The sequence below is a fragment of the Carlito syrichta genome, unplaced genomic scaffold (assembly GCF_000164805.1).
Source record: "Carlito syrichta isolate Samal-C Ts95f unplaced genomic scaffold, Tarsius_syrichta-2.0.1 Scaffold301606, whole genome shotgun sequence".
NCBI classification, from domain to species: domain Eukaryota; kingdom Metazoa; phylum Chordata; class Mammalia; order Primates; family Tarsiidae; genus Carlito; species Carlito syrichta.
The window spans coordinates 105,858-122,387 of record NW_007245702.1 but is presented as its reverse complement, the minus strand read 5'-3'; the positions used below and the strand labels follow the sequence as shown (position 1 = coordinate 122,387).

The window sequence follows — 16,530 nt, the reverse complement described above, 5'->3', positions numbered from 1 at the left end:
TCTGTCTCGAGCCTGGCGGCATCTCACACCGGGCCTGTGTAATACACTTCCAATCTGCTTGGCCCCCTGTAGCAGCATATCGTGGAGACCCAAACAGGTGTGAAACATCTGCTTCTCTTTTCAAGTGAGGAAATAAGTGATGCGGAAACTCATTAACCTCCCTGTATTTTATAAGTGACATTAAATATGTGCTGAAAAAGGAGGGACTCCAAAATGAATCTAATATGAGAATAAGCTTGCAAATTAGAAAGGTGCTCAATTGGCCTTGTTTTAAATGAATGTAAACAGAAGAAGACTTGACAATGCTTTCATTGGTTGTAATGTTTGGTGTAGGGAATGATTCTACTTGATTGAATTTCTGATTCTTTTTTTTTTTTGAGTTGGAGTCTCACTCTGTCGCCGCAGCCTCGCCTGCTGGGCTCCCGCGATCCTTCCGAGTTGCCGGAATTACAGGCATGCGCCACCACGCCAGGCTGATTTTTTGATTTATTGTAGAGATGAGGTCTCGCTGCCCAGCGGGTCTCGAACCCGCGGGCTCAGGCAATCCACTCACCTCAGCCTCCCAAAGCCACGGGATTACAGGCTGAGCCACCGAGCCCGGCTGAATGTTTGATTCTTAAGACACTAAATGCATGTGAATTCTTTCTCAAAACAAATCTTTCATTAGGAGCCAACAGTACCTGGGCAACTGGATGTTAGATGAATTAATAAAGACTAAGCCTGGGAGTTTTAATAATATGCCTAAATGATACTGTTGCTTTCTTCTTTTTTTTTTTTTTTTTTTTTGAGTTGGAGTCTCACTCTGTCACCCAGACTGGAGTGCGGCGGCCGCTCCCGGCCACCGCAGCCTCGACCCGCTGGGCTCCGGGGATCCTTCCGCCTCAGCCTTCCAAGTAACTGGAACTACAGGCGCGCGCTACCACGCCCGGCTAATTTTTTTTTGATTTTATTGTAGAGATGAGGTTTCGCCAAGTTGCCCAGGCGGGTCTCGAACCAGCGGGCTTAGGCAATCCGCTCACCTCAGCCTCCCAAAGGCGCAGGATTACAGGCTGAGCCACCGAGCCCGGCTTGCTCTCTTCTTGATGAAGGAACATTTGGAGTTAGAGTAGAGAATGTTTATTTTTTGGCACTCAAGATTATATTTTTGCCTCAGCTTTAGTTAATTTCATAGTTGCTAGATTATGTAATGTACTTAGAATAATTTTAATTGTATATTTTAATTACACTTGAAATTTTATTATACCTTTATTGATTGTCAAATGACATGGAAGAAACGGACAAATATTACAGCAATGTACGTGAAATGGAATCTGAAAGAGCACACTAAAATGTCATTCACAAGAGAAGAAAAATAGTATACTTTGTATTAAGAAGTGTACATACAATCTATAAAAAATCCAGAGGAGAAGGTTTCAGAATAGGTGAGAGTTCTGGAAACCACCTCATATGAGACATGGTTTAAGAAATTTAGGCTCTTTCACTAAAGTATTGAATATTAACTAGTAATCTGACAGCTACCTTAAATTATCTGAAGGACTGTTGTCTAGAAAAGAAAATAGATATATTTCATATATTTCAGAAAACAGAAAAAGTACACATCAAAGGAATTTACAAAGCAAACAAATAAGCAACATTCCAAACATTCTAACAACTTGTCTAACAGCAAAACATATTGCTTTGTGAGGCAGTGATGGCCCACTGGCTGGAGGTATTCTATAACCTCCAGCCATCTAAGCCTGCACAAAGGGAGCATGCTAAGGGAGGAAGGATGGGGTGCTTGCGTGGAGTCACAGCTTAGATATCCTCTAGAGCTTTAGGGTGCTTCCAAGTCCTGATGGGATCTTTATATTTAGGAAGATTTTTTTACTCTAGGATGCATCATTACAAATAAATAAGTGAACAAACAGACAAAAAAGAATGTGAATCCATCTAAAGTAGCTTTGCTACTATGTCAGGATGGAGGGATCCTGTCCTCTCTCAATGTCATGCTTGGTTTCAGGGACTTTTTATTGAGATTAATTCATCTAGAAAACATATTTTGTATATAGGTATTAAGGAATGTGGTAAGATACCAGCGCTGGGAACCAGACAGAAAGCTGTGATCCTTACATAACTAATTCTCTGGGTGACTCTGGATAAGTCGCTTTTCTATAACAGTTTCCTCATCCATAAAATGAAAAATACTTTTGTCCTGGGGATTTCTGTGAGGATTAGATAAAGACTCCATTAAAAAAAAATGCAATATAAACACAAAGTGTTCCACCAGCCAGACTGGAGTAAATTACTTTTTTTTTTTTAAGTATATCTTAACTCTTTCAGGTCTGTATAGCACTGCCATATGTAGGGCATGCAAGAGCTTCCATCTACTTGAAAGAGTCCTAGGGACCAGGAAAGCATAATTAAATTTCCCACAAGTCAGCTATATTCTTTGGCAGAAAGAAGCCTAGAAGCACAAAGTTTAATTGAATTATGCAAATATATTTAAATCGTGCAAACTACTAAAAAAGGCATTTTAAAGGAAAAACCACCCTATCTACATTGGTTAGGTCCTCTTAAGTTTTTGTTTATAAAACGGGTAATGACAGTAATTTTGTCAGTCAGAGTCTTGCCTTCTATTCAATATTTAAAACAGTTAGGCTTTCTATGCCTGACTTCATGCTTTTTGGTGAGGCAGCTTTCTGCTGTATTATATGCAGGAACGGCTACTAACTGTGCTCACGACTGGGCAGGCGACCTCAGAAGAGTAACCTGTCCACAGCTGGCTGGTGACCCTGATGATGGTCTAAACGGCTCTGCCCAAGGGGAACAATGGTTGTTATCTCAGTCAGTCAGACTACTCTCTTTGGTATTTGGACTGGGAAATGAGTAGATGGGAATGAGAGCAGAAGATATACAGAGAAAACACAGTGGTCATGAGAAACGAAGACATATTCATTGTGAGCGTGAGGGAGAAAAAATAATTAGCTCCAAGTCTGTCTCCATCTGAATGCTTGCCCTGAATGTCTTTTCAGCTCCATTTACCTATGAATTTTCTGACAATGAGCTCCTGCCACTGAAGGTGCCCTGAATATGTCTGTGTCCCTTGCCAAACCAGCACCATTAGGCATTTTCTTCATTTCAAACTAGAAAGCATATCATATTCATCTTTTTTCTAGATAAAGTTTTTAGAAATTTCACATGCCAAGTTTCTTCATTTCTCAATTCTTTTGTTTATCATCTTATCAGGTATCATTTTGAAAGAATACTTCTGTTTACTGTATAAGGGTATTTCTATTTGATGAAGCAGAGACATATGGCTTAGTAGTTTTGATAAAAAGTGTTATATAGGTTTTTTTTGTTTGTTTCTGTATTCCCACCTTATCTTTTGGTTGATGAATAGGGCTGATAGTTATAGGAAGTAATTATAGTACTAAAATTAGCCATAGCGGTACTTTCCATGTATGTCAATCAAACTGGCTGGCCTTATAAAAGGAAGTCTTGACTGACTTCTTGTAAATTAAATTTTAGTTGATAGGCTGGTTATTTTTCTATTTCACACAGGACAAATTAGGCTGTATATGCCGAGTACTGAAGAGTAGTTTTCTATTTACACAATGCAGAGTTCCCTCCCTTCTTCCTTTTTCTAAAAAAAAAAAATGGGCTTTAGAAATTAAAAGCAATTTTTTTTAGAGTAGGTTTTAGCTTTCTCAGTTCACATTGAGAGATGCAGGCTAGATCAGTTTGGAGAGACGATGAGGGCCTGGGCAAGGCCTGGAGCACCTCTATAGATATGGAATTGTATTAGCTTTAAAACCTTGAGGTTGGTTGTGGAGAGTTATTTGGCCCAGAAGGCCCAGGGTTTAGGAAGAGGAGAGTAAGATGACGAAAAACATCACCAGATTCAGAATTTTGTTTAGGGATGTCAGTGTTCATAAATATGAACAACATTGAGTATCTACTATGTGAATTTGAGGTTAGAAAATGATCTTGTGGGCCGGGCTCAGTGGCTCATGCCTGTAATCTCAGCACTTTGGGAGGTGGAGGTAAAAGGATTGCCTAAGCCCAAGAGTTCAAGACCAGCCTGGGCAACATAATGAGATCTCGTTTCTGCAATAAATAAAAAAACCAATCAGGCATGGTGGTGTGCGCCTGTAGTTCCAGCTACTTGGAAGGCTGAGGCAGAAGGATTTCCTAAACCCAGCAGTTCAAGGCTGAGGTAGTTGTGATGGTGACGACAGAGTGAGACTCTGACTCAAAAAAAAATTATATCTTGTGGACTAAATTGGACAATTGAGTTTTTTTGTTATTAGTGACTTTAAAAAGGCAATATTTAAACATTTAAAAAAGTCAACTTAAAAATTGAGAGTTTTCAAGTTAAAATTTGTTATAAAGTGAATCATCTGGCAGCCCTTGACACTCATTCCCACGGGGCAGTAATTGGGATAAGGTGGATCTAGATAAGGTGAATCATCTGGTAGCCCTTGACATTCATTCCCATGGGGCAATGATTGTGGAGCTGAGTGGTCTCTGGCCTCTCCACACAGGCTTGCAGGGTCCTCACTAGCACTGTGTATCTGGTTCTATTAACGGAATTTATAACCTCTAGGCTAAAGGCTATATATATAATTTTCCATGTGTGTGTGTATGTGTGTATCATATATATATACACACTAATTCTTACAACCTAACAATGATGGTGATATTATCCTTATTTTATACATGAGCAAACTCAGATTTGAAGATAATAAGTGTCTCAAATGAAGAACTAGGAAGTGGCAGAGCCATGATTTTTTAAAAAAATTATTTTATTTTAAAGATGTGGGGTACAATTCAGGATTAGGTATACAAGTGATCATCGTATAGGAGTTTGGGCCTATGTTTGGTCCTTGCTTTGCTTCGGTGGAGATCAGGTACTCTAGTTAATGTTATGTGCCTTGCCCCAACCCCAGGCAGTTTCTGGCTACTGCCAATCCCCTTCTTATAGTATTATGGTAAGTGTTCAGGGTCTGATCATGAGTGAGAACATATGGTACCCAGTTCTTTGTTTCTGTGATAAATCACTGAGTATTGTAGACTCTAAATTCATCCAAGTTGCTGTGAAGTCCATGTTTGTTCTTCTTTATGGTTGTGTAATATTCCATTATGTATGTATACCACATTTTTCAAATCCAGTCCAGTTTAGATGGGCAACACAGTTGTTCCATGTTTTTGCTATTGTGAATAGTGCAGCAATAAACGTGTGTGCAGGTATCGTTTTTTGTAGAGTGATTCAGATTCCCCTGAATATATTTCTAGAAGGGGGATTGCTGGATTGATGGAAGGTCAATTTCTATTTCTCTTAGGAATCACCACACTGTTTTCCATAGAGGCTGAACTAGTTTGCATTGCCACCAACAGTGTAGAAGGAGTTCCTTTTCTCTGTAGTCTTGCAAGCATCTGTTGTTTTTTGTTTTATTAATGATGGTCATTCTTACTAGAGTTAAATGGTAGCTCCATGTGGTTTTGATTTGTGTTTCTCTGATGTTTAGGGAGGCTGAACATTTTTTCATGTGTCTGTTGGTTGCTTATTTGTCTTATTTTGAGAAGTATCTATTCATGTCTTTTGCCCGCATTTTAGTGGGGCTGTTTGTTTTTTTCTTTTCAGCATGTTCGCATTCCTTGTAGATCCTGGATGTTAGGCCTCATCAGATATGCGGTTGGTCAATATTTTTTTTTTCCATTCTGTGGGCTGTCTCCCACTCTCTTTATGGCTTCTTTTACTTTGCAGAAGCTTTTCAGTTTGATGAGGTCCCACTTGTCTATTTTATCTCTTATGGCATGAGCTTTTGGGGTTTTGATCAGGAATTGGTTGCCATTCTGATTTCAGTAAGGGTATCTTCTGCATTTTCTAAGATTCTTAAAGTTTGGGGTTTTACATTTAGGTCTTCAATTCATTTGGAGTTGATTTTTGTGTATGGTGATAGGTAGGAGTTCTGTTTCAATCATCTGCATGTGATCAGTCAGTTTTCCCAGCACTATTTACTGAATAGGTTATCCTCTTCCCAATGGTTGTTGTTGTAGGCTTTGTTGAAGATGAGTTGGTTGAGAAATTGAGTTTTTGTTTCTGGAATCTTTATCCTCTTTCATTGGTCTATATTCCTGTTCTTTTACCAATACCAGGCTGTTTTGATTATTGTAGCCTTATAATAAAGTTTAAATTCTGGAAGAGTGATATCTTGTGCTTTGTTTCTTTTGCTAAGAATTGTTTGACTATTCGTGCTTGTTTATGTTTCCATATGAATTTCTGTATTGTTGTTTCCAGGTCAGAGAAGAATTATGTTGGTAATTTAATGGGTATAGCCATAGTCATGATTTGAATTCAGAAGCATCAACATTTCAAATGCTCTTTTTTTTGCATAATATGCTGCCTTTACTATGAATTTACATGATTGTTTATAGTAAAACTCAATTTCATTTTTAAAATGATTACATTTTGTATTTAAATTTGGAATATTTTAAAGCCATATGTATTAGTTTTCTACTGCCGCTGTAACAAATTCCCACAAACTTAATGACTTAAAGCAACATAATTTATTCCTTGTAGTTCTGGAAGTCAAAAGTCTAAAAAGGGTCTGAAAGCCGGCATTCCTTCTGGAAGCTTCAGGAAAGAATCCACTTCTTATCTTTTCCAGCTTCCAGAGGTTATCTGCATCCTTTGGTTCCTGTCCCTTCCTTCCTTCACTTCCCACAGTGCATCAATTCAACCTCTGCTTTTATTGTTTCATTTCCTTCTGCCTCAGTTTCTTGCCTTACTCTTTGTTTTTTTTTTTTTTTGAGTCGGAGTCTCACTCTGTCGCCCAGACTGGAGTGCAGTGGCCGCTCCCGGCCACCGCAGCCTCGACCTGCTGGGCTCCGGCGATCCTTCCGCCTCAGCCTTCCAAGTAACCGGAATTACAGGCATGCGCTACCACGCCCGGCTGATTTTTTGATTTATTGTAGAGATGAGGTCTCGCTGCCCAGGTGGATCTCGAACCCGCGGGCTCAGGCAATCCACTCACCTCAGCCTCCCAAAGGCGCGGGATTACAGGCTGAGCCACCGAACCCGGCTTGCTTTACTCTTATAGGGACACCTTGATTACATTGGGGTTATCTGAATAATCTTCCTATCTCAAGATGCTTAACAATACCATCAGCAATTTTTTTCCACATTAACACATTAATGGGTTTTAGGGATTAGGGCATGGACATCTTTGGGTGGCCACTGTTTATTTAGTCTACCACACCATACTAGCTATATGCACTCAACTTTGACACATTTCTACACAAGTGAAGTCACTTTAAAGCATGATAAACCATTAGGTATGTCATTTACATTTACATATCCTCTGCTGGTACCAAATCATTTGCTTAAAGAAGCGTTTAATGTAATATAAGTGAAGTAAAACCTTAGGAAAGATGATTGTAATCAAAAGAGGACATTAGTAAGTTATCTTTATTTGCATCCAAATGTGTTGCATTCTTCATTTCCATGGCAGATATAAATTAAACCATGCTCTGCAGAAGATAAGAGTTCTATAATCAGAAATCAACATCTGCAGATTTTGTGACATTGCACCTGCATGTTTTGAAGTGAAGAACACAAAAATACCAAGCGCATATCAGAGGCTATCTTTGAACACTAATAATTTTGCTTTTTTGAGATAAAATATCTTAAATATAACTGTTATTCCTATTAAAGTCTTTGAAGACATGCTTCGTTTGCAGATTTAAATGAAACTATTTTTTTCCTTCCTACTCAAATAGCTCCTCTGTTAAATGAAACTTCCACAAAAGAGTTTTTATTACCAGCTATGAAAAATTTAAGCTTACAAATACATTTTGGGAAAAATATAACAAATATAAGAATAAACTTGTCATTCCATAGATGTGATCCTTGGCTTTATGCCATTAATGTTGTATTTTTCTGTGTGAAGAACTATAGATTTAAACCATTGCTATTATAAAGTAACTCATAGTAAAACAAATTTGTAATTTGAATCATCTTGATAACTTTGTGGGTTTTTTTGGCTTCTCATGGTGCACATAAATTTGATTTCTACTGTAGACTGTTTCTCTCTTCCTCAATACTGCCATTTGTCAACCACACTTTGGTGTATGCAATGAAAATTCTTTTTTTTTTTGAGTCGGAGTCTCACACTGTTGCCCAGACTGGAGTGCAGTGGCCGCTCCCGGCCACCGCAGCCTCGACCTGCTGGGCTCCGGTGATCCTTCCGTCTCAGCCTTCCAAGTAGCTAGAACTACAGATGCATGCTACCATGCCCAGCTAATTTTTTGATTTATTGTAGAGATGAGATCTCACCAAGTTGCCCAGGTGGGTCTCGAACCCGCGGGCTCAGGCAATCCACTCACGTCAGCCTCCCAAGGCACGGGATTACAGGCTGAGTCACCGAGCCCGGCTGCAATGAAAATTCTTGTATGATCTACAGAATAGTCTTCTTTTAAATGATTGAAGATGGAATAATGGTCATTAATTGTTGATTTAAGAAAACAAGGTCACATTTAATTTTATTTTTTCAATTTTATCTTATATTCTGATTCAGAGTCTCACTCTTTTGTCCAGGCTGGAGTGCAGTGGCATACTCACAGATACTGCAGCCTCAACCTGCTGGACTCAGGCGATCCTTTTGCCTCAGCCTTCCAAGTATCTGGGTCTACAGGGGTGTGCCACCATGTTGGCTAATTTTTTGATTTATTGTAGACATGAGGTCTTGCCAAATTGCCCAATCTGGTCTCAAACTCCTGGGCTTACGCAATCCTCTTAACTTCACCTACCAAAATGGTGGGATTACAGGTGTGTGTCATCATACCTGGTTAATTTTTTGACTTACTGTAGACATGAGGTCTTCCCAAGTTGCCCAGGCTGGTCTCAAACCTCTGGGCTCAGGCAATCTTCTTACCTCCACCTTCCAAATTGGTGGGGTGGCTGGCATGAGCCACCATGCCTAGCTCACATTTTGACTATGTCCTTTTGGTACATTATTCTTACTATTTATGAAAGTTTTATATATGTGAACTTTTATCAGAAACAGTCTTAGGATTATTAAATGCTTTCATCTTTCATTGATATATTATAATAAATATTTTATCTAGTAGTTGAATAGCCAAGCTTTAGCCATCAATTAGAAAGTAATATTAGATTGCATTCATATTGAAAAATTTATTGGGGCACATTTACTTTCTTTGGTAAATGCTGATTGTCTATTTGGAAAACACTATTTTCCTAGCTTCTTGACTGAGGTGAAAATGTAGAAGAAAGTGGTGAAAATACCTACTCTGTGTAAGAACAAATAAGTATTTTCTACATTTTAATCTGAATAGTAAAAACATAAAGCTGTTCTTCAAAATAAGTAAATAAAATCAAGACAACTGAACTAATTTTTTTCTTTTTGTCTTTAAAAAATATATTGTGGAAAGAAAGTAAGAGGAGGTTGTAAAAAAAATAAACATAACTTAGGAAAAATCCCAGTTTCTTTGGTATATTGTTTTTCCAAGTGGAAATATATTATTTTCTTCCAATTATTAAAGTTTACTCTACATAGTTCTGTAAAATTCAGTTATTTTCTTCATATAGGTCCTTTATTTTTCTAAAATAAAAAACAGCCAAATATAATGAGAGTGGGAGCATTTGTTCAGAGTGGTGCTTTTGACTGTGGAAATATTGATTGCAATTTGCTTATTTAAAATCTTTCTTGTAATTTGTTTTTTAACTTACAATCTTGCTTGTAGTTCTCTGTGTAGTTTTTACTCCTTAGTGATAGGAATTTTTGGCTCATAAAAACTCAATTTTGCTTCTGTTCAAATATTTTAGTACAGATAAGAAGTCGTTAAAAATTACCATACACAAACTTTGTCTATAGATGAAAAGCAAAACATTTGTTTTATGGAAGTAATTTTTTTGTTCTAGTGATTCTCCTATTATTTTTGTGTTTTCTTGGTTATGGTGAAGTACGAAAAGTAGGAGAGAAGGCCTAGAATGAGGGGTTGTGAATAGATTGCATTAGGTTCTACAAAGTCAGGTGGAAGAATTTAGATTTGGTCCTGCAGGCAATATGGAGGCAGTTTAGAAAGACTTGAGATCAAAAGAGTGGTTAATGGGAAATAATCTGCTAACCATGTTTGGGCTGTATAACAAGGAGAGAGATAGGATCATAACAGAGTTCAAACAGAAGGGATCACTTAGCCTGGGAGTAGTGTAGGCATGAGTTACTAAAAAGGGCCTGAAGCAGGATGGTATTGCTGAGATTGAGGGCTTGAGGGTCATTATGAAAGATTTGGTGACTAATTTCCTGATAAGACATCCTAAACAGACGAATAAGGCATGAATGAGTTTGAGCTTGGGAGACTGAAAAAATGACAGTGCCCAGACATAGATGGGAATCAGGAGAGGGAGCTTATTTGAAGAGGAAGACAAGGAATTCAATTTTAGACATGCTTTCTTTGGGATGTTGCAGAGCATACAGCGACATATATCTAGTTGTTAATTGGAAAATATTAGACAGGTTCTTTAAAAATTGGTTTGATAGGATTTAGAATCATCCATGTAGAAATGAGTGTGGTAAACTTAGGAGTAGATGAGATTTCTGATGGAAAGAGTTTAGCAGGAGGGAGCAGAGGTGTGAGTGCTGAACCTTTGCACGTGTTCAATCCATAGCTATTTTATTGTCTTTATGGTCCTTATCACTGACTGAAATTGCACTGTTCATTTTGTCCGTATTTATCTATGACCTGCTTCATTTTCTCTTGAAATAAGCTCCATGTTAGCCCACACTCAGCCCATGTTGCTCACTACTATATCTAGTCTTTGGAACAGTGCCTGACACATGGTAGCTGATGAAAAAGCATTTACTGAATGAATTAATGAATGAGTGACTGAATGAAGATAAAATTTTGTTATAAATATTCAGATCTTCAAATAGCCTCAGTGTGACCCTAGATAATTCATCTAGCCAAGGACAAATGTTTCATCAGACAACACATTTCAGAGAAATCTATATTTCACTTTTTAGTTTTTTTCTACAGATTGCATTCTGACCTTGTGTTTTAGTGTGTGGCTCTTCAGATGTGACTGGAGTCATCTTGGTTTTGAGAGGTTCCTCTTCAGTTTTGTTTTCATCCTTTGAGGAAAAAAAGAGAGATTGTATGTAATGCATTTACATAAAAATGAAGTTAAATGTAAAATGCAGCACTATTTTCCACTCAATTCAATTATTAATATTGACTGTTTCTGATGTACTAAAAATGATTCTTGCACTTCAATGAACATTCTTGGACTATTATTGAATAATCACACCTCCACAACTTGTTTGCCACAGGAACTCTCTGTTTTTTGTCAGTGTGAATGCTGTGTCTCCCTTGCTCACATACCTCCCAATTCCAGTCTTTACTTCTCACAGGCTTAGCTTTGGTCTTAGTCTAGGTCTTTAGTGGTACCTTAAAATGGTGGATAGAAGAAGGCAGATTAGTCCTTCTAATCTAGATCTCTTTCTTCTTCCCATCATTTCATTTGCTTCTACTCTATCATTTGTCTGATCATCTAAGCTTTCCTTAGTTATGTCACACAGGAGGTGGTTAGTGTGTGCCTGAGGATGCTCCTGTGTAAGCAGAGTGAAACGAGGTAGGTTAGAACATGGAGGATTGACCCCCAAGCTACACAGAATCCAGCAGGGGCAGAGGGAAGGGGCAAACACCCAAAAATCTAAGTGCAAGAAAATGTAGGTGATGAGAGAATGGCTAGAGGATAGAGATGGGGCATAAACACGAAGTGGGCAATTTGACTGAAGTGAAAGGTAAAGGTAGGAAACTTAAAAAGAAACTGACTCTTGATCTTACAAAGACAAGATTTTTGTTTTTCAGATGGACAAGACTTGGAAAACCTTTCCAGCAGATGATGCAGGTTTAGCAAAAGCCGAAGGTGCAACTGTATGTAGGCATGGGAACTACAGTAGAAGTATTTTGATGGGGAAAAATATGAGAAAATGAGTATTGAGAAGTAGGTAGGGATGAGGAGAATATTAAGAGTTTTATGTGCCATGCTATGGAGTTTTGACGCTATTAATAGGCACTGTGTGAATCATTTTAAACTGAAAAATAAATTAATTGGATGATTTTATTTGTCTTACAATTACATGTGTTAGACAAAGCAGTGATTATTATTATTAACACTATTGAATAGGAAATTGATTGAGTGACTAGTTTATGTGAACACAGCTAGAAAAGTATGAACCTGGGGCTAGTTATTAATTTATAACTAGATTAAGCCTTCTGACTTCCATCCAGTACTTTTGCATTATATTATGATGTTATTCATAAACATTTCCATCATAGTCTCTATGTGTACACAAATGTAGATTTCTGTGAATAGGCTGTTAATCTGGGGTAAGAAAGCATGAGTTTGGATTAGATTGGTTGTAGTTCTTGAATTATTATTTATTGATAAGTGGAAATTATCTATGACATTGTGGGTGAATGAACTCTTAAATAACATTTTAAAAAACAGAATATAAGCCCGGGTGCTGTGGCTCAAACCTGTAATCCCAGCACTTTGGGAGGCAGAGGCGAAAGGATTGCCTGAGCTCAGGGGTTCAGAGACCATCCCGGGCAACTTGGTGAGACTCTGTCTCTACAATAAATAAAAAAATTAGCCTGGCGTGGTGGTGCGCACCTGTATTTCCGGTTACTTGTAAGGTTGAGGCAGAAGGATCGCCTGATCCCAGCAGCCGTGAGTGTGCCATTGCACTCCAGCCTGGGCAACAGAGTGAGACTCTGACTCAAAAAGCAAACAAACAAACAAACAAAAACAACAACGACAACAAGAAACCACACACACACAGTATAATTAGATTGATTTATTCCTAAATATTTACTTATAAGACTCAAATTATTTATTTGTATTTCAGAGGCTTATTGTTTAAATGTCATTTCAAAAGGTTATATTCTGAGGAAGAAAATGGGAGTTTAACTTTCTGTCATTTTTTTTTTTTTTTTGAGTTGGAGTCTCACTCTGTCGCCCAGACTGGAGTGCAGTGGCCGCTCCCGGCCACCGCAGCCTCGCCTGCTGGGCTCCAGCGACCCTTCCGCTTCAGCTTTCCGAGTAGCCGGAATTACAGGCATGCACTACCACGCCCGGCTGATTTTTTGATTTATTGTAGAGATGAGGTCTCGCTGCCCAGGCGGGTCTCGAACCCGCGGGCTCAGGCAATCCACTCACCTCAGCCTCCCAAAGGCGTGGGATTACAGGCTGAGCCACCGAGCCCGGCTACTTTCTGTCATTTTTAACATTTAGCATATTTAAAATTGGAGAAAAATTATTTTTTCTATACTCCTATGTTCTTGGAGAGAACAGATGTACATAAGTCCCTAAATATGACTTTTAAGACACAATGTGGTGCCAGTAGACTTCATCATTGACATCCACAAATTATGGCTGTTAGAATGACATGGGATGTACCTAAGGCATCTCTTACCTGTGCCTAGTCTGAGAACTTTTGTAGTGTTTCTGTTTTGGAAGATAAGACAACTCTATGGAGTTTCTGCTTTTTTATTTTTTTCCTTCTCTCTAACATCTCTTTGTCCTATGGGTAGAGTATCTGAAAGGGTTGATGCAACTAATAGTCCCTGTTCTAAGGCAGTATAGCCTAGTGATTTAGCTTTAAGGTGCTGATGTCAGATAGTGCTTGGTTCCAATCCAGGCTCTGCAATTTGCTAGCTGTGTGAGCAGTAAATTAGAATAGGACCTACGACCATTGTGAGGATTAAATACAACAGTGCTCGGGAAGGGGTTTAGCACATTGCTTGGCACATGTTCTCCAAGAGACTAATATATTAGCTGTTTTTATGTGCTTTTTGAGAAAATAACCACAGTAGGCAAGGGTTATACATGAATGTAGTGACTTTCCCAGAGCAAAACACAGCATGACTAGCTGAAGGAAAGTGCCCAGTTCAATATTTGTAACATTCCATGAGTTCATGAACATATACATAAGGGTGGGATTATTATTTTGACATAAGAATTAGAAAGAAGTCAAGGGCACTCTTAGTAAGCAATGCTAAGCACAACCATCCACATTTCCTTTCTACTGCAAAGACAGTCAACGTCAGTCAAAAAAGGATGGCAGTTTTTCCAGGACCAATGCTAAGTAATGTCAGTGTTGTCTATCCTATGGGCTCATTGAAACCTGAATCATTGCACCATTCCACCCTAAGCCCTCAGGTACATTCTTGCTTGTACTTGAAGTCTCTCATCCAGTTCTTTCAGATGGGAAAATAACCATTGCTCTAAAAGTTTTTTGTAGCTCTTTTAGATAATTCTGGTGAGTAACTGAATAAGTAAGTGAATAATGAAAATTATTCTCTATATAGTTCTAAGTATTGCTCTTGTAATTATCACTTTGAACTTAAAATTATCACAGAAACATAAATTATTAATAACAATAATTGCCACTTAGAAAATACCTACTATGTACTTTTTATAGTACTATCTTGAGTTCTCGTAACAAAGTTACGAAGCAGAAATTATTACATACGTTCTACAAATAAAACTTGTGAAAAGATTAGTCTAAAGCAAGGTTCTTCCATCTCGGCAACAAAAATTTTGAAGTAATCGTTATGGATTGTAGGAGGGCTGTCCTATTCATGTTAGAATGTTTAGCAGCATCTGTAGACTTTGCCCACTAGATGCCAGTCACATTCCCCACTTGAACTGTGATAACCAAAAATTTCCCAGAGCTAAATGTGCCCTGTGTGTTAAAATTGTTTCCTATTGGTCCAGAGAAAGTGTTGTTAAAATGTGGCATATTAAGATCAGGATACTTGACATTCTTTGTTGAAACTAAATAATATAGCCAACTTAATATCTGAGAAATGATTTCCTTTTGGATGATGGTAGGGTGAAAATCAGCAACGAGAAGTCTTCCTTGACTTTTCCAAATCCCAGTATAGTCCCATAAACATTTATTATTCTATTTTAAAATACATTTATACAGAATGTATAAATTACTGAGGATAAGTTCCAAAGAGTACATAAATCAAATGGCACCAGGTAAAACTGCTAAACAATTGTATACATCATAGCATTTATTGAATTCTGTTACCAGACAAGAAATGATGAGAATCAAGACTTATTTAGGGATGTCAAGAACATACCTGTCTTGTGGATTGCTGAGACTGATGGTTTGGTTGAGAACCTTGTTCATTCTCATCATTCTCTCCTACAGGCGTCACCTTGTTGAATTTTATGGTCCGTGATTTAAACATCTTCTCTGAGGTGGTTCTGAAAGCCTTTATATTTATGACTGTGTCTTAGGGTAGAGAAATGTACTTTGTTTTTCTTTTCCTTAGTAGACAAGCCAATTAGCTGTTTAATCAGGATTTTGTTCTGGTTAATTCCTACAGGCAGCTCCCTAGTTAGTCAGGGCTTTGGCTTAAAAGCAGCAAATTACTTCTGCTTGGGTTATTTGCACTGGGTTTGTGAACTTCAGAGAGTCAAAATGCCCTTGTGAATAATTTAGAGGATTTAACAAAACTTCATAGTGATTTGAATTGTTTAAATGTGGTCATGTAGTTCATTGGTATTAGTTTTCTTTCTAATTACACACCTACCTATCTATATCTAACTTTAGGCAAAGTAATATGTGCAAATGATTAAAAAATAAAGCGTGCAGGAGGGCTTATAATCAAAGCAAATCATTCACTTCCTTAAAGTCCCCTTCTTTATTCATGTGTCGTGAGGTCACTGTTTTTAAGCTTCCTTTTCCTAGTCTTCTGGTGGTTGCGTTTCACACTGCTCTCTCTATATATAGAGTATATATATATATAACTGCTTCTACTCTTTGTGTGTGTGCGTGTGTATGTGCGTGTGTGTGTGTAAATTTGGACTTCAAGTCTATGGTGCAAGATTAAGATTTGTTAAAGAGAACTTTTTCCTCTAATTGAAGCCCAGACAAACTTCCTTGATGTCCTATGCTGTTGGGTGGGACTTTTAGTCCACCAAGGATGCATATTTTTTTAAGGGGTCTTGTTTTCGTTTTTAGTAGAGGCACTTCTCTTGTGCAGTTTTAAATGAAAACCAAAGTCTTTAAGCAGTAAGGCTACCTTTCAAATCCCCCACACCGAGGGTAGCCTGAACCAACTCAATACTCTTGCCCTCTGTATTTTTGCAATCTGGAGATTTCCTTGAGATACTAGTTATACATTTTAAAGTATATTTGTTATAGTTAATACAGAAAAGAATCAAGTACTTATGAAGAAATAATTTTAATTTAGTTTTTCATATTACCAAATTCACAATTCCCTTATTGATTTTTCAAATAAACTAAAAGTTTTAATTTTAGATTTAACCATTTCATCAAATGGAAACATCTAATAAATAATTTAATTGAATACATGACTTGACTTATATGTCCTAAAAAAGGATGTTTGTTGTTTTAAAGGGCAAATATTTCTTTGTTTCAGAAATAATTCTGAATAAATTATCAACTATGTATAGAGTTATTTTAGGAACTTCTCAGATAATCC

The 16,530-nt window shown here is 37.7% G+C and overlaps 1 protein-coding gene across 1 annotated transcript in view; it reads right to left on the bottom strand.

Annotated features, from left to right (window-relative positions):
* Window positions 1-15,270, bottom strand: part of CNGB3 (cyclic nucleotide gated channel beta 3) — a 142,063-nt gene extending 126,793 nt beyond the window's left edge. Inside the window, exons 1-2 of the mRNA XM_008054898.2 lie at window positions 15,160-15,270; window positions 11,051-11,132 (exon numbers count right to left, since the gene is read on the bottom strand). Coding sequence (XP_008053089.1) covers window positions 11,051-11,132; window positions 15,160-15,270 — 193 coding nt within the window. The remainder of the gene's footprint in view (window positions 1-11,050; window positions 11,133-15,159) is intronic.
* Between the last annotated feature and the right edge of the window lie 1,260 nt (window positions 15,271-16,530).